General features: G+C 36.7%; 3 protein-coding genes across 5 annotated transcripts; all 3 read left to right on the forward strand.

The window, feature by feature from the left end:
• The first annotated feature begins 3917 nt into the window (after positions 1 to 3917).
• csrnp1a (cysteine-serine-rich nuclear protein 1a) lies at positions 3918 to 12652 on the forward strand. 2 transcript variants are annotated; one of them, XM_042718196.1, is made up of 6 exons: positions 3918 to 3999; positions 4046 to 4088; positions 7139 to 7325; positions 9740 to 10002; positions 10067 to 10363; positions 11083 to 12652. In XM_042718196.1, coding segments are annotated over exons 1-6 (1608 nt in total). In that variant the 5' UTR covers positions 3918 to 3997; the 3' UTR covers positions 11899 to 12652. The 2 variants fall into 2 exon arrangements, with proteins under 2 accessions (XP_042574130.1, XP_018953500.1); XM_019097955.2 differs by lacking the exon at positions 3918 to 3999 and having other exon boundaries at positions 4044 to 4088.
• A 1807-nt stretch (positions 12653 to 14459) lies between these two features.
• LOC109083149 (Golgi reassembly-stacking protein 1-like) lies at positions 14460 to 19422 on the forward strand. 2 transcript variants are annotated; one of them, XM_019097976.2, is made up of 9 exons: positions 14460 to 14613; positions 15631 to 15711; positions 16182 to 16385; positions 16479 to 16565; positions 16670 to 16800; positions 16932 to 17073; positions 17332 to 17419; positions 17502 to 17642; positions 17734 to 19422. In XM_019097976.2, exons 1-9 carry the CDS (start codon positions 14551 to 14553, stop codon positions 18201 to 18203), a joined length of 1407 nt encoding a protein of 468 aa, XP_018953521.1. In that variant the 5' UTR covers positions 14460 to 14550; the 3' UTR covers positions 18204 to 19422. The 2 variants fall into 2 exon arrangements, with proteins under 2 accessions (XP_018953521.1, XP_018953522.1); XM_019097977.2 differs by having other exon boundaries at positions 14493 to 14632.
• Positions 19423 to 20812: 1390 nt separating this feature from the next.
• LOC109083109 (vesicular, overexpressed in cancer, prosurvival protein 1-like) lies at positions 20813 to 24650 on the forward strand. Its single transcript, XM_019097929.2, has 5 exons — positions 20813 to 21258; positions 22404 to 22462; positions 23444 to 23521; positions 23766 to 23899; positions 23976 to 24650. Exons 1-5 carry the CDS (start codon positions 21214 to 21216, stop codon positions 24152 to 24154), a joined length of 495 nt encoding a protein of 164 aa, XP_018953474.1. The 5' UTR covers positions 20813 to 21213; the 3' UTR covers positions 24155 to 24650.
• Positions 24651 to 25817: the final 1167 nt, after the last annotated feature.

Here is a 25817-nt window from a genome sequence, read left to right on the forward strand (position 1 = left end):
TCTCTATACTGCACTTTTCATAGACTCCCACCATGACAGCAGAGATCAGCAGAGCGGATGCGACTGAATTCAGTGAAGGGTGAGAAATTACTGTAGGAGCTTTTTGTGCCGACAGCTTTGTAAAGTTTGTCAGAATCTCCTTGTATGTAGGCCAGTTCTTGACAGAAAGTGGGCCACAAGTGCTAGTGGCAGCAACCTGAGAGCGAGGGGGAAATGTAGGTTAACTATTACACAACAGCCGATTGCCTCAGTGAAGGGGGATAGATTGAGACTCACTTGTGTGCTGAAAAACAATCAGCATATGTTGACAGTTTAAACACAGTGTAGAAAAAATTAATTTGTGACAGATGGTTATGAAATATATGAAGGAGTATATAACAGGAAAATGACTGCGGTGATGATAACATTAATGATAAGAGTTTTTAGAAGAGAAAATCAAAAACGTTTGTGAATCTCATTTATGGTTGAACGTTGGCTAGTTGTTGCTCAATAATATGATATTATTTAATGTTTTTTACAGTCAATGTACAGTCAACTGACTATTTTCGCAAAAGTAAACAGAGTGTTATCGAATCTAAATATTTGCGTATTATCACAGGATAAATCGCAAAATCAATCACACAAAAATTGCAATTTATTTTGTGAGATAATGTACAGTCAATTAAAAAAATAAAAATAAATAATTTATTATAGAGCAGAATTTATTTTGCTGTAAAAGTCGGTTGGCTGTACATAATCTAGCGTATTACACTGCTACTAATCCAATAAATAAATAAATATGTGGATATGAAATATTACATTTTCAATTAATTTAAAATCTTAACAGTACATTATCTTAAAGCTTCCACTAAGAAGAAATTGTTCAGTGTACAAAGGAATCAGCCTGGCGACAAGATAAACACTGCAATAATATTACAGTTAAATTAATATTAATAAGTTGCAGTTACTTATTGCCATGGATGATGGTAAATATTAAGGCTGGAGTGCAGTGCACTACACGACTTTTAAAAACTGAACAGATCTTAAAAATCTGGGCATCATGTAATAATCACAGATGACAAAACTGAAGATCTCACACTACCAGACTTTATAGTTATTCTGATCACATCAAACCCACACAGAAATATGTGCCTTGTTATAGGAGACGCATGACAACAGCAAACAATGTGTTCTAAAATCGGCTGAAAATATCAAACATGTTTGATTTCCTCTGACTGGATCGAATCATAGTCAGAAGCTAAAAAATCAGGGTCTGCGACCATCATACTCTATAAGATTTTCTATGAAAGTGATGTGTCATACAGCCAAGTATGGTGACCCATACTCAGAATTCGTGCTCTGCATTTAACCCATCCAAAGTGCACACACACAGCAGTGAACACACACACACACACCGTGAACAGCCATTTATGCTGCGGCAGCCGGGGACCAGTGGGGGGTTCGGTGCCTTGCTCAAGGGCACCTCAATCGTGGTATTGCCAGCCCGAGACTCGAACCCACAACCTTAGGGTTAGGAGTCAAACTCTCTAACCACTAGGCCACGACTTCCCAGCCTGTCAACTCAAATCTGCAGACAAGCACTGACTTTCGTCAACTGGCGTCAACTTATCCAAACTGTAATTTGGTTGAAAATCGGTGGAAAATCATGTAATGTCTTTAGAAAATATCAGACCACGGGATGATGTGATTGGCCAATCAGAATCAAATATTCCAGAGAGCTATTACACAAATATTTGAATATAAATATTAAATACCATTTGCTCGAGATGGATGAAGAAATCATCAAATTCTGTTTTTGTCAAGTGTATTATTCTCAGATGTACATTGTGTGTGATAATAACCTACAGTATTACCTTCTCTCCATTAGCACTTTTACTCTGCATACAGAGTTTATGGTCCATGCTTTGAATTGATTTGCTTATGTTGTGCAGTGTCTGTGGTTTGCACTAAAAATAAGTTGTGCAGAAACAACTCAGCCTACATCACATTTTCCACTTGTGGTCCACTATTCTTAGAATAGTTAATAATAATCACAATATCTTTCATACAAAACATTGAACCTTTCAGCAGATGGATGTGTTATGTTTGAAAGCTCATTCTCCAGTGTATTGTTGACATGTTTTAACCTGCTTTTTAAGCGTCTGTGGTTCTTTTGTATGTCTGTCTTACCACCAGCTCAGAAGGAGGGGCTGACGGGTGATATGTGCCCTGTGGTTTCACTACCAAACAGATGGGAAATCATTGAGGTGATACAGTCAGTGTTATGTGTGTGCGAGAAGGAGAGAGAAAGAAAGAGTGAGAGAAAGGCACAAAGATGTTACCATCTGCCTCTGAAACCATGATGCCCAAGAAGTCTCCTGTGATGGATGTTTCACAGTGTCATTGCCATGGAAAGGCTCTTTGGTATCCAGGGAGTGTTTCTCTAGTGATTGGCTGAGTGGCTGGAGCAGCAGTCTTATGTTTTTCACCTCTGCCTTTTGTCTGATCTCTTATCACTGCCTGTCTTTTCTTTGTCAGCATAAGCTGGAACTGACTTCATTAGAGAAAAAAAATGGAAAAGATCCATTAATGCATTTGCAGAAATCATCAGGCTAAATAAATATCAGCGAGACTGGGGCTAGCTGTCACAAAAGATTTATCTCAGTAACTGTAGGTTTTCTAAAGACTAAGTCCAATTTACGCAAATATGTGTGTGTGTCTGTTTTAGTATTTATATACAAGGGAATTTCTCATAAACGTCAAATCGGGCATGTTGTCATATTTTAAACGCGATAATTTATTGCAGAATTAATTACACAACCTGTAAATTACAATATTTGTTAATTGGTGGTTTGATGTGTTGTTATATTGTGCTTTTTTTCTGTTTCATGAGTTTCATGATGTCTTCTGTACTGTTTAAATTCTTTTGAAAAAAGCTAGTAACGACCGTTTTGTTTGTGACAACATGCCCCACTACAGGGCAATGTTTATTCGACAAACTGTATTTTTTCCAGAGCAATAACATTGGAAATGCTCAATACTTGTAGTCAAGACATTAAGATTTTTTGAAAGAATGTACTTTTTCAGTTTTTTTTTTAGTCTTCAAATTTTTGTGTTTTTATGTTTTTTGTTGTTTTTTTTTGTTTTTTGTGTTTTTGTGATTTTTATAGATTTTTGTGTGTGAAACCTGTTGTAAATTCTACACCAGTTTTCAGTGCAGATAGAAACTGATTTCAACAATAATCCTATCAATGCAATCCTGGTCTCAACCCTGGACATATTTTATATGTCTGAGGAGATGTTATAGTTTTCGGGAACCATTAAACAGTAGTAATGACATATGAACTGTCATATGCTTTTCACAAATGGTTGATTGCCAAAATAAGCCCAATTGCTCACACAGTATTTTATCAGAAATACATTTTATCAGACCATGACACAGAACACTGACTTCCTCAATTTGAAAGGGTTCACTGAGAGAAAACAAAACCAGACTTTGGCTGAATGATCGTATGGTCTAAGAACCCTTTCTAAAACACGTAGATACTGCTGAATAAGGAGCCCTTTGTTTGTGATATGGGTGTATCACGCAAACCAAACGAAGGACATCCAGTACATCCTCGTGTGGTGGGCAGCTGAATGATTTGGCGTCATGTTGGTTGGTCAGGGCAGGTTTTCCTGATAGACAAGTTTGTTTTGCCAGTTCCGTCGTGACTGACTGTTCTTTACCCAGCGGTGTTTGTTTTTGTGGTTGGGTGGTGACTGACTGTGCTTTACCCAGCGTGTGAAGTACTTGAGCGTCAGGGTCTAGGGACTGCATGGAAAGAAGTCGCTCTGTTTTTGTCATCATATTACTGTTTACGTCAGGCAGTGTGGGGGGAGGTTTTTCTGACGAACACATGATGAACAACACGAATAAACTCAACAACAGCTTGCAAATCTCACTGTACTGTACGTGCAGTCGAGAGCTAAGAAACAGGAAACGTTGGTGCTATCTTGATAACTTTTCAAGCATCGTATGTTTGTTAAGGCCTTTTCCCGTCGTCTAACTTTTCAAGCATCGTATGGTCGTCTCTTCCACACATGATACACGGATACACAACCACTGGGTGAGTGTTTGTTTTTTGTTTAAGGTGCTTGTAGATTTCTCGCAGCACATTATTTTACATAAAACGCTCCCAAAAGGCGAACTCAGTAGTACAGGTAATAAGCTAAGCGGTTCAGTCACCAATTGTTACCGTGGAACCTATAGTTTGTTGCAATGTGGTCATTTACGTCCCTGAATAAATAAAGCCTGACCGCGAGAAAGTCCGCTACGGAAGTTCAGCAGCTGCAGAATTTTAAAGCGCTGGTGCGTGAAAAAGTAGCTTTTGCTATTTACACAGGCGCTCTGCTTAGACTGCTTAGTAAGTTTTTATTAACTTGATACACGAATCATCCTTAAAATAAAACGGAGCTGGTTTGTACTTTTATTAGAATTTTAAATAAAATGTTTTAATATTTGTGATGTTTGAAAAACAGCCCACAATTTAGGGTTATATGAAAGATAATGATTGGCTTGACAGAAAGTATATGCACCTGCAATGTCATGAAATTAGATCCTCATGAACGATTTAAGAGAAAGATGCTTACATTAGGCCAATGCAAGTTATAGTGGGTTTGACTACTTTTTTTTTTTTTTTTTTTTTTTTGCTTAATAAGCTATCATTATCTATATTCCCACAATAATAAAAAGGAATTAGTCTATCTTGTATTGAACGACACTGTAGCCAATAGCACCAGTAAAAAAAATTAAATTAAAGAAAGACCAGACACTGTCCACTTTACTTATATTTACACTATTTTACAAATACATGTGATGCTTTAAGTCTTCACTTTGCTGCATAGAAAAGGTGAGAAAAAGTCTAGTTGGTTTTGTCTGCTGTAGACCAGAGTGATAACCTATTTTTCCACCTGACATCTGTCTGCTTTCCCCTTTCACAGTCTGCAAACTCCACCTCCTCCTTCTGTTTACATTCTAACATTCGCATGTTCATTTGCATAGTTGTAGTCTGGCCAGTTGTCACTGCCAAGTGTTTGGCTTTCAGTGTTTTTTGTTCAGTTGTTGTTGTATGTTAGGCCTATGTTCTTGTAATCAGCTGCCCTCCTGTCTTACACATTCACTAAACTACATAAACACTCCCACATCACATACTGTACACAAAGGATGCATGAATAATTGAATGAACTTGAAGTCTGGTGTCTGCACACTTTTAAGAGATCACTATCACTTTGTCACAGCTAGAGGAAGCCATAAATCACGTGTCACCGCACCAGTCAATTCTGCATTTCTGTCAAAAGCATGATTTACATACAAACACTTTTACTGTTATGTGCAACACAAAGTGTCATTTATCTCATGAAGCAATAACCTTTTACACAGTTGACTTTGTGGCATCTGGGATTACAGTGCAGGTGTTTACACAACACTGTCCAAAGAAAGCCAGACCTGTGTGAAAAGAGGTGAGAGAGAGTGTTAAGGTTGTCCAGGATACAGGCAGTGTGCACATATAGTGTTCTTGGCATATGAACCACTTGTGTGGGTTGGGCTTTACTGGATGCACTTGGAACAAGAACCAGGTGATCTGTGATGCAGATTGCTCCGTCCTGTGGTGTGAGGTAGTGTTGTTCTGGCATCCGAGGTACACAGAGTTCTCTGTGTGTATGTGCTAGTGTGTGATTTCTTTCCAGTGCAAACCCACTCAAGCAAAAAAAACTTCAGTAGAACGTGCGATATGTGCTACGGTTTCCTATTTTGTTTCTTTATGCACTCAGCATGTACTTGTAAGTGCTTTTATAAGCTTTGAAATGGAGCTTGGCATTTGCTGTCGTATTTTTGGGGGATTCTGCAATAAAAACAAGTATTGAGTTACAAATTTGGTCATGCAGTTTAACCCGTTTGGGACATTAAGCAGAGCTGATTCTGAATGTCTTAACATTTTGTTCTTGAAGAACTCCAAACATCTGAGGAATGTTAATGACTCCGGAGGGAGATAGAAGGAACCACTGATTCCCTCCAGACTTATCATTGCTTGTATAATGCACACTTTTGTGTTTGCATTCACTTTACATAATATGATTAATAACAATGATCCTTTCCCTGAGAAAGCTGCATGGGCTTGTGTTGTTGTAGTAGTTCAAGTCTTACTGGGAAACCTGCTAAACAGGCTTTTGCCCAGGGTGAAGATGTGAATCTTTGGTACCAGCCTGAACAAGAGAGAGGTGTCCAGTTCCTGCTGGTTAGGATTTATATGCTAATGGTTACTGAACCTCCACAAATACTATTTTCAGACTTGGTACACAGCCAAAAATGTGATCTCATTTTATAACCCAGTAATTCATTCAAAAATGCATTCAAAAATACATTAAAATGCTATTTATATATAAAGTACTTACATCTTGTAGTGGAGGGGATGGTTTTTAACTTCTGAATTTGATTTAATTTTGATAGTAACAAAAATGTCAGGGTTATAAAACCGTCCTAATATCTTAATTGAAAAAAGACTTAATTACAAGAGCTGTATTTTTATCTTTATGTAGTTTGGTATAATCTTTTATTATTAATTTTTTTTTTTTTTTTTTTTTTTTTTTTTTACAAACAAAACGGGTTCACTGCTTATAAAAATTATAAAAACCACCTGTCTGCCAAATCATGTAGTGCAATCATAAATTCTATTTATTTATTAATTCTATTTATTAATTAATATTTTTTGTAAAAATTACCCTAAAATATATATTAAAATATATATTTTAATAACTGTTATATATTTCAAAAAAGGTTTAGAAAAAAATTATTAAAAATAATAAATGCCCCCTTTTAAAATATATATATATATATATATATATATATAAAAAATAATAAAGATTTGTAAACTGAATTTGTTCAAAGATTTGTATACTCAAAATGTATTTAAAGTGTAACATGTTACAGCTCGTTGTTATTAAATATATTGCTATTTTTTAGAATCATTAAATATAAATTTTTACAGAAACGAACATGAATACACAGAATTCATTTCTAAAAACTCGGCACATAAACTAGATCAAAAAAAAAAAAATTATCATCACAAACATTTTCCATTGACGCATTTGCTTAAATTTTTCCTTTATAATTTGACAGATCACCATGGCTACATCACAGCGTGGGGGTTTAAAGAGGAAATATGGTTTCCCAGACGAGGATGCCATTTACTCCTCCTCATCCCCCTCATCACACTCTGAATGGGACTCTGATGAAGACAGCCCCCAAAGTGATAGCATGGACTTTGTGACTGTTGGCTCTCTCTCTTCAAGCCATCACATGCCAAGTAAGTCATGCATAGTACCATAGTAGCACAGTGCATTTTTCAAATCATGCAAAGCAACACTTCCAGTGTTTTTAAACACACATAAGGAGGGGTCTTGTTATCTAACCTCAGTGTTATTGTGCAGAGCACTAGATATGAAGAGAAACAGACAGTTGTAACATTGTTTATCAGGAGATGTTGTGCACAGTCAGCAGAGTCATTTTAAACCCACAAACCTCAATGTAAGCACAAAAATTATTAAGCTATAATCACTTACACCGTCCTGACTGGGACAGAGCTTGTCTATTGTGTAAGTGTTTACCTTTGCAGGTAGTACTGTGAGATTATATTTTCTGTCTATGTGCCTGGACATGCCTGTGTGTTTTTCATTTTTGATCTGCATGATTCATAGCATGTGAAGTGCTGCAAATAAAGCTGATTTACTAAGGGCTACTACTGTTCAAACACATCTGAAATCTGACCTCAGTCCATTATCCTCATTTATAGAGAAAGAAACTGCTATTGCAAAAAAGCAAACACATAAATTAAATAAGTAATAGCACTGAATGTTTCTAAACTTTGCACTCTTGAAGAAAGTTTTTTCCTTTTAGTACTGCATATGAAAAATGGCAAGACCACTGTTGTAATGTCTCATTAGGCCTCTCTAGTGTTGAGTTCATGTTACTTCTTAACAAATCTGACTCAGTTGCCCTCTAGTGTAAACTACAGCAGTGACAATCACCATAAAATAAACCCATTTATATTTATGTTTTTATCCAGAGCAACTTACAAAGAGGAACAAATGCGATTTGTCACAAAGACAATATTCATAATATACAGTGTCAGGTTTATTAGACAACTAGATTAGAAAATGCAGATAAAAAATAATTATTATTACCGGTAATTTTTTGTGCACGTGAATTGGTTTAAAGGTGTGGGGTTAATAAGTGCTTGCAGCAGAGGTATTCAGTTGCTTCTTGAAAGTTGCAACTGTCTCTTCAGTTCAGGTGGAGGTTGTCAGCTCATTCCACACCAGATATGAACAGAGACGGTGAAGGTTTTGGAAAGTGACTTTCCTCTTTCCTGTGTTCTGCCAGACTTATGCAGTGACTTGCATTCCAATTATGTCTGTATTTTTAATATTTATGTTTGTAATTATTTCCTTTTCTGAAACTCCAATATCACAATAAAAAATAAAATAAGCTGGCATTTAAAAATCCATATGCACAGCTGTCATGTTCTAGAGTTGAAAAATAACCAAAAAATGCATTCGCAGAGAAGGTTTTTTTTTCCCCCTCTGATAATGACTGCAAAGGAACGAGAGTGGATTTGAAAAGGGAACTCCATATAAAGGTTAAAGCATAAAATAAAACATAAAATTCTGTCATTAATTACTCACCCTCATGCTGTTGCAAACCTGTGAGACCTTTGTTCATCTTCAGAACACAAATTAAGTTGTTTTTTGTGAAATCCGTGAGCTTTCTGACCCTACATAGAGCAATGCAACTGAAATGTTCCCAGGCCAAGAAACATATTAAGAACATCGTTAAAATAGTCCATGTGATGTCAGTGGTTCAACCATAATTTTACGAAGCTTATCCAGAGTACCATAACGAATGTGCATGCATTCCTCTGCTCATAAACAAGGAGTAGCATATGTGTTGTGGTTCTCTTGATAATGGTGTAGGACGGGACCCAGACGAGAAGAATTGTTGGATATATTGGGTGATGCGGAGGAGTTTGCACACAAAAAGTATTCTCGTAGCTTCGTAAAATTAAGGTTGAACCACTGATATCACATGGACTATTTTAACGATGTCCTTACTAAAAAGGTCTTATTGGTTTAGAATGACATGAGGTATTCTATGACATGAGTAATTAATGACAGAATTTAAATTTTTGGGTGAACTAACCCTTTAAATACAGGTAAACCAGCCAGGGCTTCTAGACACATACAAGATAAAAAAAAAAAATAACATACTTCCTGCTCAGAGCTGCCACACACTAGTTGAAAAGTATTTCAGTATAAAATTTGACTTTACCTGCTAGTATGTTATTTAGTTTATTATATTTAGTGACTGAATAGGTCCCATAGGGAACATGGGCAAATTGAGTATCAATCAAAGTGATGGTCTCAATTAAGGAAGCTTATTGACGGTTTAAAGTATGTTATCATTCAACATCACAGCGTAAAAACTTTCCACTAATGTAAATCAATATTTACATAGTCTTATATAAGTAAATTTATCTCTGTCACGCACGTGTCCCACATTGTCATGCAAAATCACATCTGCTGTCCTGCATTAACCAGAAGGTCCTTCTATGCAGTGGCAGTCCTGAAAGCCAGTGTCAAAGCCTTACATTTTGATTCAAGAAGCCACTGGAAGTCAGTGGAGTGAGATGATAATTAATGCATTTGATATCTTTGCTCTTAGTTTCATCCATCCTGAAGAAGACGAAAGATACTCAATCCAAAGGCAGTGTTCGGTTTGGCCTGGTCACAGTGTTCCTTTTCCAGCGCTGTCAAGGTTTCAGCAGTGTGCCCAGTCATGGCGGCTGCACACTGGGCATGGTTAGACGGCACACTGCCAGCCAGCAGTTCACCCTGGCGGAGCACGCAGAGGAGCAGCAGCGCTTGCGAATGGAGAGGCTACGTGAGCAACACCAAGAGGAGAAGCTGGAGGCATTAAGACAGAAGGTGAGTTGGTTATTTTCCACTTTTATTTTTGGCTTGTCTTCTTACAATATCTTCTTTTTTATAGCTGATCATTAGTGGGACTCTCACAGCATCAGAAGCAGCCAGGTTGACAGTGAACGACGTCCCAGATGAGGATGCTGATCTCAGTAGCGCAAAGCTGAAAGATATGGGATCTCTCCATCCCTGTTCTTCGAAGCGGAGACGTGCATTATTGAGAGCAGCAGGAGTGGTGCGCATCGACCGAGAGGAGAAGAGGCAGCTGCAGGAGCTGCGGCGGTGGAGGGAAGACTGTGGATGCCACTGCCAGGGCTTCTGTGAGCCGGAGACCTGTACCTGCAGCCAGGCTGGCATCAAGTGCCAAGTAATAAGCAATAAATGAACTACTGTTTTTTCTATGTATATATATTTCTATTCATGGTGGTGCAGTTGTCCTATTGATCTTTGACATTTTATTGCTCAAAAGATTCTGCACTGCCTGGCAGACTTTCAGTGGAATTTGAAGCTCAGAAAGGTTACATTTCTTAATCAGTAATAAAGTTAAAAGTCATATTGTGAAATATTATTACAGTTTAAAATAACTGTTTTTATTTTAATATATAACACATGATTCTTTAGAAATCATTGTAATATGCTGATAAGGTGCACCAAAAAAATGATAAAAACAGTTGTCCTTTTCATGGAAACCATGATACTTTTTTTCAGGATTCTTTGATGAATCCTTTAATGAAAAAAACAGCATTTATTTGAAATATAATTTTATAATATTATAAATGTCTCTACTATCTCTTTTGATCAATTTAATGCATCCTAGCTGAATAAAAGTATTAATTTCTTTTAAAAATTCTTGCTTACCCTGAACCTTTGAATGGTAGTGCATTTGAGAAATATTTGAGTCGATGTCAAAAATCTTGTCATCGCTTATGAGATTACTGGGGTCATATTCTCAAGAGAAAAAAAACTTAAACTGAAGTCTCAATTACTTCTAATTTCATTGAGATATTGAATAGATCTCATGATTTTTCTTTCCTGTGGCCAGCCACAGTTTTATTATAAGACCTTTTTTCACTGATCTGTCAACAGATGGATCGCTCCAACTTTCCCTGTGGATGTTCAAAGGAATGCTGTGGGAATCCCGCAGGCCGAATCGAATTCAACTCCAGTCGGGTACGGAGCCACTACATCCACACACACATGAAGCTGGAGCTGGAAAAGAGGCTGCACGATGACAACAGACTAATCTCCACTAAACAACAATCAGCGGCGAGGAACAGAGCCATTACATTTCCTGTAAAAAACGACTCTCCCTCATTCCTCCTGAGCTCCGAGCTCTGCAGGCAGGGGGACAACAGCTGGAGCAGTGACATGACTGACACCTCCTGCTCTTCTTCTCTGAGTCTGGACTCTGAGACGGATGGAAGGCCTTCCTCAGACCGACCCACACTGGACATGGATAGCAGAGGACTCACTCACATACTCAGTTTTTCTGATTCTGATGGAGAAGGATGTCCATACATTAAAGATTATAATCTGTCCACAGAAGCCACTGGCGGCACATCCACGAAGGAAAGCAACACCAGTAAATCTAAATTGGAGTATCTGGATGAAAATGCTAATCAGGCCAGCATGGAATGTGTCGACGATCCATTTGATATCCCTAATACTCCTTCTGCATCTCCGGATCACACTATGAACTGTTACATGGACCTCAGTCTGTCCTCAGACTCTGATCTGGTCTTTTTTGACACTTTCAATGAGTATGGTTCAAGCCGCAATCATTTTAAAGTGTATAGTCATCTGGACTACATGTCACAGCTCCAGTTCCCCCGCTGTCCCAGTCCTGCTCTGTTTGAGGACTCAGGAGTCAGTCTTCTGGAGTCTCTTGTAGGAATTTCTTAATAGGGAGCAGAGTAGCTCAGTATTTTTTTACTGATGTTTCAAAGACAAATGAGAGTTGTTCAATTGCAATTGTACAGTATGAATAAATCAAATTTACTATAAGGAAAAATGGTGAATAATATTGGAATTTAAGGATATTCCTTAAAATTATATTTAAGGATATACATATATAGTCTGTAACTATTCATGATCACAGTGTAAATACAGTTAAAAACCACTCAGTGTGAAGTATCACGATGAGTAATATGTCAATTTCAACTTTGTTGCCAAAAGTCTTGGAGAGTTTGTAGGTAAGATTTTATATATATGCTTCATTACCATTTATCAAGGTATCAAACTAATGCTATTTCAGTAAATAAAGTTTTACTGTTAAATGTTTACTTATAAAAGTCCATTCATATTTATTTCTCAGTTTTGTTTTGCTTTAAATGATCATGTATGTGAATCAAAGATTTATTTTTGTGTAGCACAGTAAATGAATTTGTTACAGTGTTTCAAATGACTAAGCTGTTATAAATGTCAATATTCTATTATCATATTTCATGTTCGTCTTTTCAAGGGGCAGCAAGTTTTTTTTTTTTAAGAATGACTTGTAATATATAAAAATCCATGCTACATTCGCTTCAGTGGTATGTCTGCTTTGTATTTACTTCAGTGAATGTTTTTGGACATTTCAAAATGTGTCCAGCTTTTTTTTTTTTTGTTGTTGTTCTTCTGTGGAATAACTCATCTCAATAAAACTGATTTCACAAAACCAGTGAGAAATACTGATTTACATAGAAGAAACGGAGACTCAGCGAATTACAGTATTGGTTTTTATGTAGCTAGGTACTGTTTATTCTTCCAAAAATTGACTTAAATTCGAGGTTTGAAGAGGTTTAATTTTCACATTGATACTTTGAAAATGACTGGAGTTTAGGCTTTATACTGTTGTTCTCTACCTGGAAGCCCCACAAGAGGGCCTCAGTAAACATCAGAAGTAGCTTCAAGAAGTCTAAAAATACTTGAAAGACAAAATGATCAATAAGATATATATATATACACACACACACACACACACACACACATATATATATATATATATATATATATATACATATACATATACATATACAGGTGCTGGTCATATAATTAGAATATAATCAAAAAGTTGATTTATTTCACTAATTCCATTCAAAAAGTGAAACTTGTATATTATATTCATTCATTACACACAGGCTGATATATTTCAAATGTTTATTTCTTTTAATTTTGATGATTATAACTGACAACTAAGGAAAATCCCAAATTCAGTATCTCAGAAAATTAGAATATTGTGAAAAGGATTAATATTGAAGACACCTGGTGCCACACTCTAATCAGCTAATTAACTCAAAACACCTGCAAAGCCTTTAAATGGTCTCTCAGTCTAGTTCTGTAGGCAACACAATCATGGGGAAGACTGCTGATTTTACAGTTGTCCAAAAGACGACCACTGACACCTTGCACAAGGAGGGCAAGACAAAAAAGGTCATTGCAAAAGAGGCTGACCAACTTTATGGAGATGCAGATTTCATTTTCCAACAGGACTTGGCACCTGCACACAGTGCCAGAGCTACCAGTACCTGGTTTAAGGACCATGGTATCCCTGTTCTTAATTGGCCAGCAAACTCACCTGACCTGAACCACATGGAAAATCTATGGGGTATTGTGAAGAGGAAGATGCGATATGCCAGACCCAACAATGCAGAAGAGCTGAAGGCCACTATCAGAGCAACCTGGGCTCTCATAACACCTCATAACACACAGACTGATCGACTCCATGCCCCGCCGCATTGCTGCAGTAATTCAGGCAAAAGGAGCCCCAACTAAGTATTGGGTGCTGTACATGCTCATACTTTTCATGCTCATACTTTTCAGTTGGCCAAGATTTCTAAAAATCCTTTCTTTGTATTGGTCTTAAGTAATATTCTAATTTTCTGTGATACTGAATTGGGGATTTTCCTTAGTTGTCAGTTATAATCATCAAAATTAAAATAAATAAATATTTGAAATATATCAGTCTGTGTGTAATGAATGAATATAATATACAAGTTTCACTTTTTGAATGGAATTAGTGAAATAAATCAACTTTTTGATGATATTCTAATTATATGACCAGCACCTGTATGTATGTATGTGTGTGTATGTATGTGTGTGTGTATGTATATATATATATATATATATATATGAACATAGAGGTTGAAGTTAAACTTGAATTGAAGGCAACTACGTGTGAGTATACATAACTTAATTAGCTTTTGTGGTTAAGTTATTGTTGCTTTGTCAAAGTCATTAGAAATAATAAAAATGATAAAATTATGAATTATTTAAGATGTGTGAATAAGAAAATATAAATACAACGTATTTAATTATATTACAGATTTTGTATAATTATTATGCAATTTAGCCACACACAATTTTTTTTATTCTTATTTTTTTGCTAAATTGAGGATGCTTTAGCCGACAAATATTAAAAAAAAAACGTACCGAGATAGAAAAATCCTTTGATCGTTGGCATCATGTTCAATTGCTCTCCCCTGCCTAGATGGACAACATGGCCACGATGTGTCTGGGTCGTTAATTTCACAACGCTAAACAAAACACTGAAAAACATCGAAACCCTTAAGAGCAATGGGTTTAACACAGAGCAGTGGTGGACCTGAGGGGGGAACAGAAGGATATCATGTCCATGGAGTAAATTACCTTTATTTTGGTGACTTTATTTTTGACACCGAGAAGCTTTGCATGCTAGCTATGTTTTCATGAGGTTCTCATGTCCGCATTGCTTTAGGCTTTGACAGATATGCACTGAGAGAAAACTGAGTCTGTGCGTTCATGTTTACTTTTTTCGTGCTGAAATGTTCTGGTAAATAAACAACTGTGTCAGATTTAGTATATTTGTCTGCGGTATTAACATCTGTGGAAGCCTTTTCAGTGTTTAAAAATTATGCTTGCAAAGTGGCAACGGCAACTGTCAGGAAATTGTCACACAGGTTATTTTGTACTGTAAATCTGAAAGCTCCGAAAACGCCTTCTTATTTATTTTAACATTTTCGATTTCTTACATTATGGTCTTAAGTGTGTAAAAGTGTTTGCTCAGTTTTGGAACAATGTGGTGGTCAGTAAAGTTAATCCAACAGCTCCTGGATTTAGGAGTATATAAGCGTAGCCGCCACGTCACAGAATAAACTCCGGTGCGTCCCAAATCGCGTACTTATGCACTATTCTGTGACGTTTTATAGTATAAACAGTGCGAGTAGTGTTTTCACACTGAAAATTCCAAAAAGAAAAAGTGCACTTTAAAAACCCGGATAATGCATTTATATAACCAAAAAAACTAAGTGTGGAATGTTGAACGCTTAATGCACTCAACTGCCGCAGCTTTAATTACGTAGTGAAGGGGGAGGTGCTATCAGACTCCGTTTATGAATGACAAAATAACCTCATATAAATCATACACTACATGGTTGAGTACATAGTGCATAAGTACATAGAGTTTAAGTGCGCCATTTGGGACACAGCTTCATTCTCAGATATTCATTACTTGAGATTACTACCATTCGATGGATGTTATTAAACTTCCCCTAATACACAACGTGTACAGCATAAATATTAATTTAAATGCGTTTGAAATACAACCCCCGCAAAACTGAAATTCCAAATCTGAATGGAATTTGTGCTCTGCAGTGATTAACTTCTATTCCTTCACAGATTCAAGAGGACTCACCAGCAGAGAAAGCTGGTTTGGAGCCCTTTTTCGATTTCATCATATCCATTGGCAATAATCGTCTTGTAAGTTTGTATTTGTAAAACCTTATTGATTTTTCTTGTAATCTTGAACATTTAATACATAGATTTGTCTAAGACACACAAGTAATAACCATGTATGATTTAACAGCGCAATCTGGTAGTGTTTGTGTAGTAGCTAAAAAAATTCTACAACTATTTAAACAAACTGTTTTAACTAGTTGTAAGTGGTCAGTGACATTCAAATAATCCATGCATGAATTACGTAAACACATTAAAACCAGTTGTCATAACCTGAAACAATTATTCCACTTTCAAGAAATCTGTGCAAGACAGCATAATAGGTCATTTAAACATTTTATTCAGAATATATACTTTATCTCCCATATTTTCCAAAGAGATAATGAAAGTTCATGTCTTAGTTGGATTAAAGGCTGTACCAAAACATGGTTTTTATGTGCATGTAAATGTGGTCACAGTTTCTTTGATTCTGGGTCACATGCTATCTGAAACAGAACCAGGAGAATGATATGCTCAAGGACCTCCTCAAGGCTAATGTGGAGAAACCGGTGAAGATGGAAGTGTATAGTACAAAGACCATGAGGATCCGAGAATTGGAAGTGGTTCCCAGCAACATGTGGGGTGGTCAAGGGCTTCTGGGAGCCAGTGTGCGCTTCTGCAGCTTTCAAGGAGCCAATGAAAATGTTTGGCATGTTCTCGTAAGTGATCCTTGCATTTTTTAAGGTACTTCGGTTTCTTGGACTGTTCTCGTTATTCTCTTTGTGTAATTATTTCGCTTGCTTTGGTTTTAGGATGTGGAGCCAAATTCACCAGCAGCACTGGCCGGACTCCAGGAATATTTGGATTTCATTGTTGGAGCTGACCAGGTTATCCAAGATGTAAGATGTGAATTATTTAATGAATGCTTGATTGTTATTCAGGAGAAAACAAATCTGTGCTTGCAAGTTATTTACAATCAAGCAATGTTTTGATTTCCCGACAGTCAGAGGATTTCTTCTCCCTAATTGAAGCCCATGAGGGGAAACCACTGAAGCTGCTGGTCTACAGTACAGAGACCGATAAATGCAGGGAGGTGGTTGTCACACCAAATGGTGCTTGGGGGGGAGAAGGCAGGTAATAACCGTTACAGAAGATATAATAGTGTAATGAAGACCTGAATCAGCCATTATTATGAGGAAACGACTCACACTACTCCCTCCTTCAGGGCTTGTGTGCATTTCATGATAATGGTTTTGCCTTTTTAGCCTTGGCTGTGGCATTGGATATGGCTACCTGCACCGAATCCCAGCACGACCTGACAGCCCAAAATCTGAAAGAGTCAGTCCAAAAGTTTCTCCTGTGGCAGGAATGCCAGAGCAAGAACTTCCTACAAATGGATTCACAGAGGTAATTTTTCACAAGACTGTAGTGTGATATCATATTACTTAAAGGGGTCATATGATGCTGCTAAAAAGAACATTATTTTGTGTATATGGTGTAATGGAATGTTTATGCGGTTTAAGGTTCAAAAAACACATTATTTTCCACATAATGTACATTATTGTTTCTCTTCTATGCCCCGCCTTCTGAAATGCATCATTTTTTACAAAGATTTGAATTTTTGGTAGATACATACAACAACATAACTGAAATGTATATCTTCAGGTGTCCTTTATGGCGTCTAGTCAGTCAATGAGTGGCTTGGATCTTGATACCCCACTGCCACCTCCCATTCAGAGAGTCATGGATCCTGGTAAGGCATCAAAATACGTGCTTCATCTAGAACAAAATTCATGAAAAGACATTGTAATATATCAAGGCAATGGTTCCTCCAGGTTTCTTGGATCAGTCAGAAGTGGCCATGATGAATTCGGAGGTGTCAGACATGGCAGACCGACTGGACCTATCCATTTCTTCCATTGACATGACAAACACATCCCTCGCTGTCCGAGAGGACATTGACATATCAGGTGTCGGTGAGGCCACTTTGCTAAATTTAGATGAACAGAATTCAATCTGTGAGTCCAAGTCTAGGTGATAAAATGTGTAAAATGTCTCTTTTTGCAGAGAAGCTTCAAGACAGTGAGGTTCCTAGTCGTAATCCTGAGGAGCAAAATACAGAGGAGTATCCTGCTGTGGATTTAAGTTCTATTGCACCGCTTTCAGATGTTCCTCCTCCCCTTTCTCTCCCACACCCTCTTCTCCCAAATCTGCCTCTTGATCCTAGCATGTCCACAGACATGGCATCTTTGATGAATTCTTCAGTCCCATCTCTCGACTCTTCTGTGCCTCCTATAGACATCTCTTCCCTGATCATTGACCCTGCCGCCCTTCATCTGGAGTCATCTGCCCCACCTGGAGAATATCCCGTGCAGTCGAACGAGTCCTCACCTTTCCCCTCAGAAACTGATGGTGTCAATCAGGGCTTTTCTGATGTGCCACAGTCTCTGACGAGCAGTTTGTCTGAGGGCAGAGCAGACCTGATGTCTTTTGATTCCCATAATGCACAAGTCAAAGATGAAGCTGCTCCTCAGTAGTGTCACTACCAAGTACTACCTTGTGTCCTGTTTACGCAGTTGCTCAACAATCATCAGGGTGTTATTAATTGCTTTGTTACTGTTAGGATCAGGTGTTGGCGAATTGGTATTGATTGTGTTTTTTAAATGGTTTTAAATGGTTGCGTGCAATTTACGTTTTATTTTGCATCTAGTAGTCATGGTGATTGTAGGTTGTTGGAATGTGTGTAGGGTTACTATGTTAATGTTTTATGTTACTACATTGAAACCTTTTATATAGCTTGATTAATTAAAACTGCTTAGATTCCTCTACCAGTTTTAAATCCCCAAAAAAGGTTAAAGTAGCACCTAAAACCTTTATTTAATTGACTGATTGTTTTAAATATTTGTAGTATTTATTTAGCTATGATGACACAAACACTCATGGATTACTGTGTTAAACTGAACACAGTGTAGAATATATACATAGAGCTAATGACAAAATATACACAAAGGTTCTTTAGAACACTGTGACAAAATAAATAATTTTGTCTAGAAAAAGCATTACATTTTCCTGGCTAATTTGATTTTTGGAATTATTTTAATGTGATTTTAGAATTTTTCAACCAAAATGTTTAAATGAAATCTTTGCTACTTAGTCTTAATATTTATTTTTCGAGTTTCGTTGAAGAAAGTTAACACTAGAGGAATGTTGCCACAGTAAAATGTGCTTTTCATGTAATTTATTAATCTATGCAAATACAGGTATTGTATAAATGCCAATAGAATTTCTGTGGTATTAATACTGATCTCTGAAATCATCACTGCCACATTTAAGAATAGTGTCATACACAGGACTTTATTTTTCCTGTTTTGGTGATGGGAGAGCTAAATAATGCAATACCTCTTTGAGCTTAAGTTCTTTGTCATTATTTTAAAAAGAGTTTCAGCTATGAACAAAGACTTTATATTTACAAGCAAACTGATTTGCATTGACATGATCATGGTACATCACAAGGGTGAGGAGACAATGTTGTTTTAAATTAGAATTTTTAGGAAAAAATGTACAGAATACCTGTTCTTCCAAGTGTGAACACAAATGTATATTTTTGTGTAGTAATGCTACTGATGCACAAGATTATATTAAGTGAACAGAAAATGGTCTACTGTATACGCAAACTGTATTCTTTGGGTTTCTGGGAAAATGTCAGATTGAAAAACACTGGAACCATCTACGGCAATAAAAGATGTAAAATATAAATTATTAGTGCTGATTATGTTTTGTGTTGTAGCCTATACTTTGATCTAGGTTATCGAAAGTAAATATCAAAGGGATATATATCAAAGTTCACCACAAAATGATTTTTTTGTCATCATTATAAACTCACCCTCCAATTTCCTTCCAATCGTGTATGATTATTTCTTCTGTGGAACATGAAGATATTTTGAAGAATGTTGGTATCCAAATGAGCAAAGTTTTGGCGACCATTGCCTTCGCTGTATGCAAACCTTTTTCAAATGATCTTCTTTTTTGTTCCACAGAAGAAATAAGGTTTCAAATCACTCAAAGGCTGAGTAAATGATAGTAGAATATGATTTGTGGGTCACCCGTCACTTTAATGATGATTTCAAGAGTGTTGTTAAGCTAATAATCATACATTATATTTGTTTCTGGCCAACTTCATGAGGTAAGCTGTAGGCTAGAAGTGGCTTTTTTATAGGGCTGGGAGTCGATTCCAAAAAGAATCGATTCCTTGATGGGAATCGTCTCATTTAGAGATTTTTTCAGTTCAACAAAGCGCATCTATGGGAGTCTCTCTAACGGAAGGCTGCACACACGTTTAAATTCACGAACATAAACTGAAAGAAAACGAGTCGGTAGCTTACTGATCATCTGAATTTTAGGATGCAGCCTACCGTTTGAGAAGCACCATTCACCTCCCTCGTGCTCGCTAAAAGTTATTAGATGTCAGATTAGTTTCCTCATTCGGAAAGGTAGTTTTAATGAACCAGTAAAAAAAAAAAAAAAAAAGATTCAGAGGTTACTTGCTTGACCACAATTTTGAGCGCTGCACGACAGAATAGATCATGACTTGATCGAGGGTCTTGATCTTATTTCCATCTAAAATACCATTTTTTAAAACATTTATATCAGCCAATAATAATTATATAAGAAAACGTCAGTGGCCGAGAGCGCATCTGATTGACAGGTAAACCACGAGCTCTATCGGTTATAATGTTCTGATTTTTTTGTTTCAAACTTCATCTTTCAGCTGAACTGTGCACATTTATTTTAGACACGTCATGTCTTGTTTAATTCATGATGCGATAAACGCATGTCCCTGAGCTGTTGACTCAAAATTTACAATTAAGGCTAAGTATCGTCATTTTTTTTTTTTTTACTTTCAAATTATGAAAAGGATACATTCCACGACCTATCCTGCAGTCCTCATGGTGAGATTAAGTTACTTTAATCTAAAAAAAAAAAAATAAGAAAAAATAATCGTAAACAACAGTGAGGAATCGATTCCCATCGATTCCAGAATCAGGAATCGGACTCGATTCCAAAAATTTCGGAATAGAAAAGCCCTACTTTTTTGGTTTTCACTCAACAATGGTAGTGTGAAAGGAAGAGATCTAAAGAAAACGCACAACAGCAGGTTTTGGATGAATGACTGGCTGTTTACAAGTGTGATCAGTCAGAGGTAGGTTAATAGAGAAAACAGTCCAACAGCGATTAAATCAGTAAAACAGAGCCGCACAAACGTGTCTTTGTGATGTGCGGTCATGTGACGTCATCCTCCTCGCTGTATAATGGGGTGTTTAGAGGATGTCGTAGAGTCCGATGCCACAGCACGAGCGCTGCATGAGACTTTAATAATATGTTCCAGTCCAGGACATGTGGACCAACAACTCACCGTTTAAAAAACGAGCATCAGCGCTGTCGAGCAGCTTCAGTGACCTCTGCCTGTGTCCGGGCGGCGCACTCGCACGGGTCTCGAGGTAAACCAGTTACAGCAGCTGATCTCGCGCTGTGACGCCTGAAAACATAATGCCACAGTTGTGCGGCCTCCTCATCACACTTCTATTTGTGGAGGTGAGTAACATAGCATTTTACTACTTTTTAAACATTTTTTATTTAATTGTATTTTTATTTTATTTTAATTTAGTTTACAAAAACATGTTAGTTTTGTACTAAACTTTGATGTATTTTTAATTATAATTCACATTTTGTTGTCACGCATCTGCTCCCACACACTGTCCATCTAGCACACAACATTGTTTATTGTTCTTGTTCAGGACTCAGACAAGAAGCTCTTTGTAGTTTATTTTCCATGATATCAGATGTAGTCTTCAACTGTCACAAAAAAAAAAAAAAAAAAAAAAAAAAAATTGAAAAAAATTGAAAAACACCATTATGTTATAATATGTGACCCTGGACCACAAAACTAGTCATAATGATATATATATATTTTTTTAATTGAAAAAATAAGCTTTCCATTGATGTACGGTTTGTAAAGGACAGGACAATATTTGGCCGAGATACAACTATTTGAAAATCTAGAATCTGAGGGTACAAAAAAATCGAAATATTGAGAAAATCGCCTTTAAAGTTGTCCAAATGAAGGCTTAGCAATGCATATTACTAATCAAAAATTAAGTTTTGATATATTAACGGTAGGAAATTTACAAAATATCTTAATTAAACATGATCTTTACTTAATATTCTAATGATTTTTGGCATAAAAGTAAAATCTATAATTTTGACCCATACAATGTATTGTTGGCTATTGCTACAAATATACCCCAGCGACTAAAGAATGGTTTTGTGGTCAAAGGTCACATGGTTTTCATTTAAAAGGACACAAAAAGAAAAAGGTTTGCTATTGTCATAGCCATTTATTTTTATTTTCTATTCGTGCAGTGGTTAATCGTGAACGGGTCAGCATAAACAGGGTGATGTGAGGTAAAATAGATCAATATTTTCAGTAGTTTCTGTTTTTAATTACTGGAAACTAAAAAGTAGTCTCGAAAGTACTCGACATGCATCAACTGGCTAGACAAGAAAAACATGATAGAAGAGAAGCAACACAAGTGCAGTCTCAACTTATCTGACATCAACCAATGTTGCTGTTTCTTCCTCTTTTCAGAATAAATTAGTTAGTTTCAGCTTTCATGTTTATAACTTTGTTCTTTCATGCATATGAGACTTTATTTATAAAACGCTCTCTTCATTTGCAGACAGTTGCTGAAAAAAAGTACTGTTGGTACTTTGAAGAAGATTATCCTGTGTACTTTGTGTAAGTATAGTAGATAAATAGAATTAAATAGGGCCGTTGTGTATTTAAAGAATGAAAACAAGAAGCTAGAAAACTAGGACCCAGACTAGCTACACTAATCTTTACTAAGCTCACACCTTTTCACATTGTTCTTAATGGTTTTAACAGAACAGTGGTTAAAGGATTGATTCAGATGCACAGAGGGAAAAAAGAGAATTCTTTAGCTCAGAAACTTTTAATGGTTTCAATAAGAGTCATTTATCACAAGCACTTTCGTACAGCCAGCCTCTGACATACGCCACAGGAGGTGAGGTACAAACAATTTAGTCTTCACACCAAAAGCACAGATGAATTCTCCTGCAGCCGCAGCAGACAGTACGTCACGCTTCTTAATCACATTTCATTCAAAAGGACACATTCATCAAGTTTGTTTTTACTCACAAGTCATTTATGCAGCAACAAATACTAGGCTTTATCTTAAAATATTATCTGAATGAAAATTGTAAACTATCTATAAATCTGTAGATCATGGTCACCTTGCCTTATTGTGATATAAGACTTATTTTTTTTAATGTAGCTAAATTCATTTTTTTTTTTATCTTAGATTTTTGAAGTCTCTTATGCTCACTAAGGGTGCATTTATTTGATTAAAAATACAGTAATATTGTGAAAAGGTTTTACAATTTAAAAATAACTTCTTTATTTGAATATATTTGAAAGCATTCATTTATTCCTGTGATGACAAAGCTGCATTTTCAGCAGCTATTAATCCAGACATTAGTGTTATATGCAGATTTGGTGCTCAAGAATTTTTTTTTTTATTATTATCAATGTTGAAAACAGTTGAGCTGATGCATTTTATTTTCCATGATACTTTGATGAATAGAAAGTTCAAAAGAATAGAATTTATTTGAAATAGAAATCTTTTGTAAGATTTTTGATCAATTTACTGCATCCTTGCTGACCCCGAAATTTTCTGAAGGACGATTATGTCTTTCATAGATGCAAGACATATGAAGACTGCTGTGGCACACAATGCTGTGTTCGAGCTCTTTCTGGTCAGAGAATATGGTATTTCTGGTGAGTATTTATTTATTTTTTCATTTTGAAGTTTTTTAAAATACAAGATTTTTTTGGAAATAGCATTCAAGTTGTACTTGGCTCAAAGGGTGGACCGGAACATCCGTTTATTTCCCAAACTGTTTGTCCTATGCAAGTTTACAGAGAACTGGGGATATTCTCACTGTGAGACAACACTGAGCCACTGTGCCGACCTGGATTGGAATTAGAGTGATTTTAAGGGCTGTTTTTGATTGGTCTCTAGGCTGCTGCTGATAATTGGCATTTTGTGCTGCTGCAGTACTGGGTACTTCATTCGCAGACGTGTCCACCCTTACCCTCCACCTGAGGGACCTGATTTTAACGTGGCCTTCACCAGACAGCCCATCATATCACCAGGTAATCTCGCCCTATGCCTTCGTCTTGAATACATGCAGAGTTCACGTGGTCTCATCTGCTGTGTGTGTGTTGGTAGGATTGCGTCAGGCTGGCTTTCACAATTATGGCGACTCAGAGACCGCAGTCATTTCCACCGTCTACCAAGTGCAGACCCACCCGGGACACGTGACTGCAGTGTATTCAGCCCTGCCGTCCCACTACAGACAGCCCCCTCCTTCCTATGATCAGGTCATGCAGGACTCGCAGAAAAAATAAACAGACCTTCAGCACAGTGATTTTTCTTACTCTATCTGTGAGGTGAAAGAAACAGAAAAAGCTCAACAACTCAGGCATGACTGCAAGAATTCAAATGAACAAAACAAACTGTGCAAGTACAAAAACAAGATGTTTTTCTCAGTATACAAGACTGCTGGAGGTTTTGAGGTTCCTCATCTGTGGATGCAGTAAAAGTGCACTTAGTTTTCAATGTCAGGACTTAAGAATATGTTTATAAGCATAACAGGTTACACAATAGCTTTCACATTAAAGGCAGATCAGATCAGTTTAACAAACTACTTTTATATTGTTCACTTCTAAAGAGATTTTATTTTGATACATAGAAACAGAGTGTTCTGACATTATTAAATATTTGTTCTACATAAAGGGCATTAAACACTTCCTGAATGCTTATAAAATGTAATTGATTGAATTGATTTTTTTTTACATCCCACGCATCACCCATAACCCTAATAAAGTTTTATTTTTATCTTTGCCTGTTTTACATATTTTATGTATTAACGTTATACATTTTTATATTACTTAATATATAAATAAAGAAATGAATAAATAATACACACATACATTTTTAGGTAGGCCTACTAGTACTGGGTCGACCCAGTGCCTTAATTCCTCATGACATAGATTCAAAAAGGTGCTGGACGCATTCCAGACAGATTGTTGTCCATATTAACATGACAGCATGATGCTGAATATCCATAATGTGAATCTTCCCTTCCATCACATCCCAAAGGTGCTCTATTGGATTGAGATCTGGTTAATGCAGAGGTCATTTGAGTACATTAACTTATTGTCATGTTCAAGAAAGCAGTTTGATTTGAGCTTTGTGACATGGCGTGTCATTCTGCTGGAAGTATCCATTACAAGATAGGTACACTGTGGTCATAAAAGGTAAGGACATGGTCAGCAACAGCACTCAGGTAGCTGTGGCATTTAAACCATTCTCAGTTGGTACCAAGGCCAAAAGTGACCCAAGAAAATATCCTCCACACCATTACTTCACCACCACCACCACCAGCAGCAGCAGGAACCACTGATACAAGACAGGATGAATCCATGCTTTGTTTAAACCAAATTCTGACCAATCCTCTATTGTCCAATTTTGGCTGTATGTGAAAATCACAGATCAGCAGTTTCAGACCGGCCAGAGGTGCGTTTCCCAGAAGCAACTATGCCCGCAAATTCCATCATTACCAATAGAGTTCAATGGAACTTGGCGACCATAGTTAGCTAACAATGCTTTTGCGAAGCATACCACAGTCTAGCACTAACAACCATGCCACATTCAAAGTCACTAAAAATGTCTAAAAATAACCTTTCTTCCCCATTCTGATGCTTGTTTTGAACTTCAGCAGATTTTCTTGACCATACATGCCTAAAAGCATCGATTTGCTGCAATGTGATTGGCTAATTAGCTGCGTAATGAGCTGAATAGGTGCACCTCATTAAGTGGCCGGTGAATGTATCACGTCACAAAAGGTGACCAGATACAATCCTTTTTTATTAAACAAACCTAAAACTTACAATGAGGATGGTTAATACATTTGTTGTTGATGTTGTTACTTTATTAATTGGTTTAGCAGATGTTTTGTGGCTGCTTGGTGGGGTTAAAAAATACATATTTGGAACAAGATATGGAACA

Source organism: Cyprinus carpio, chromosome B2 (genome assembly GCF_018340385.1).
Source record: "Cyprinus carpio isolate SPL01 chromosome B2, ASM1834038v1, whole genome shotgun sequence".
In the NCBI taxonomy this organism is placed as follows: Eukaryota; Metazoa; Chordata; class Actinopteri; order Cypriniformes; family Cyprinidae; genus Cyprinus; species Cyprinus carpio.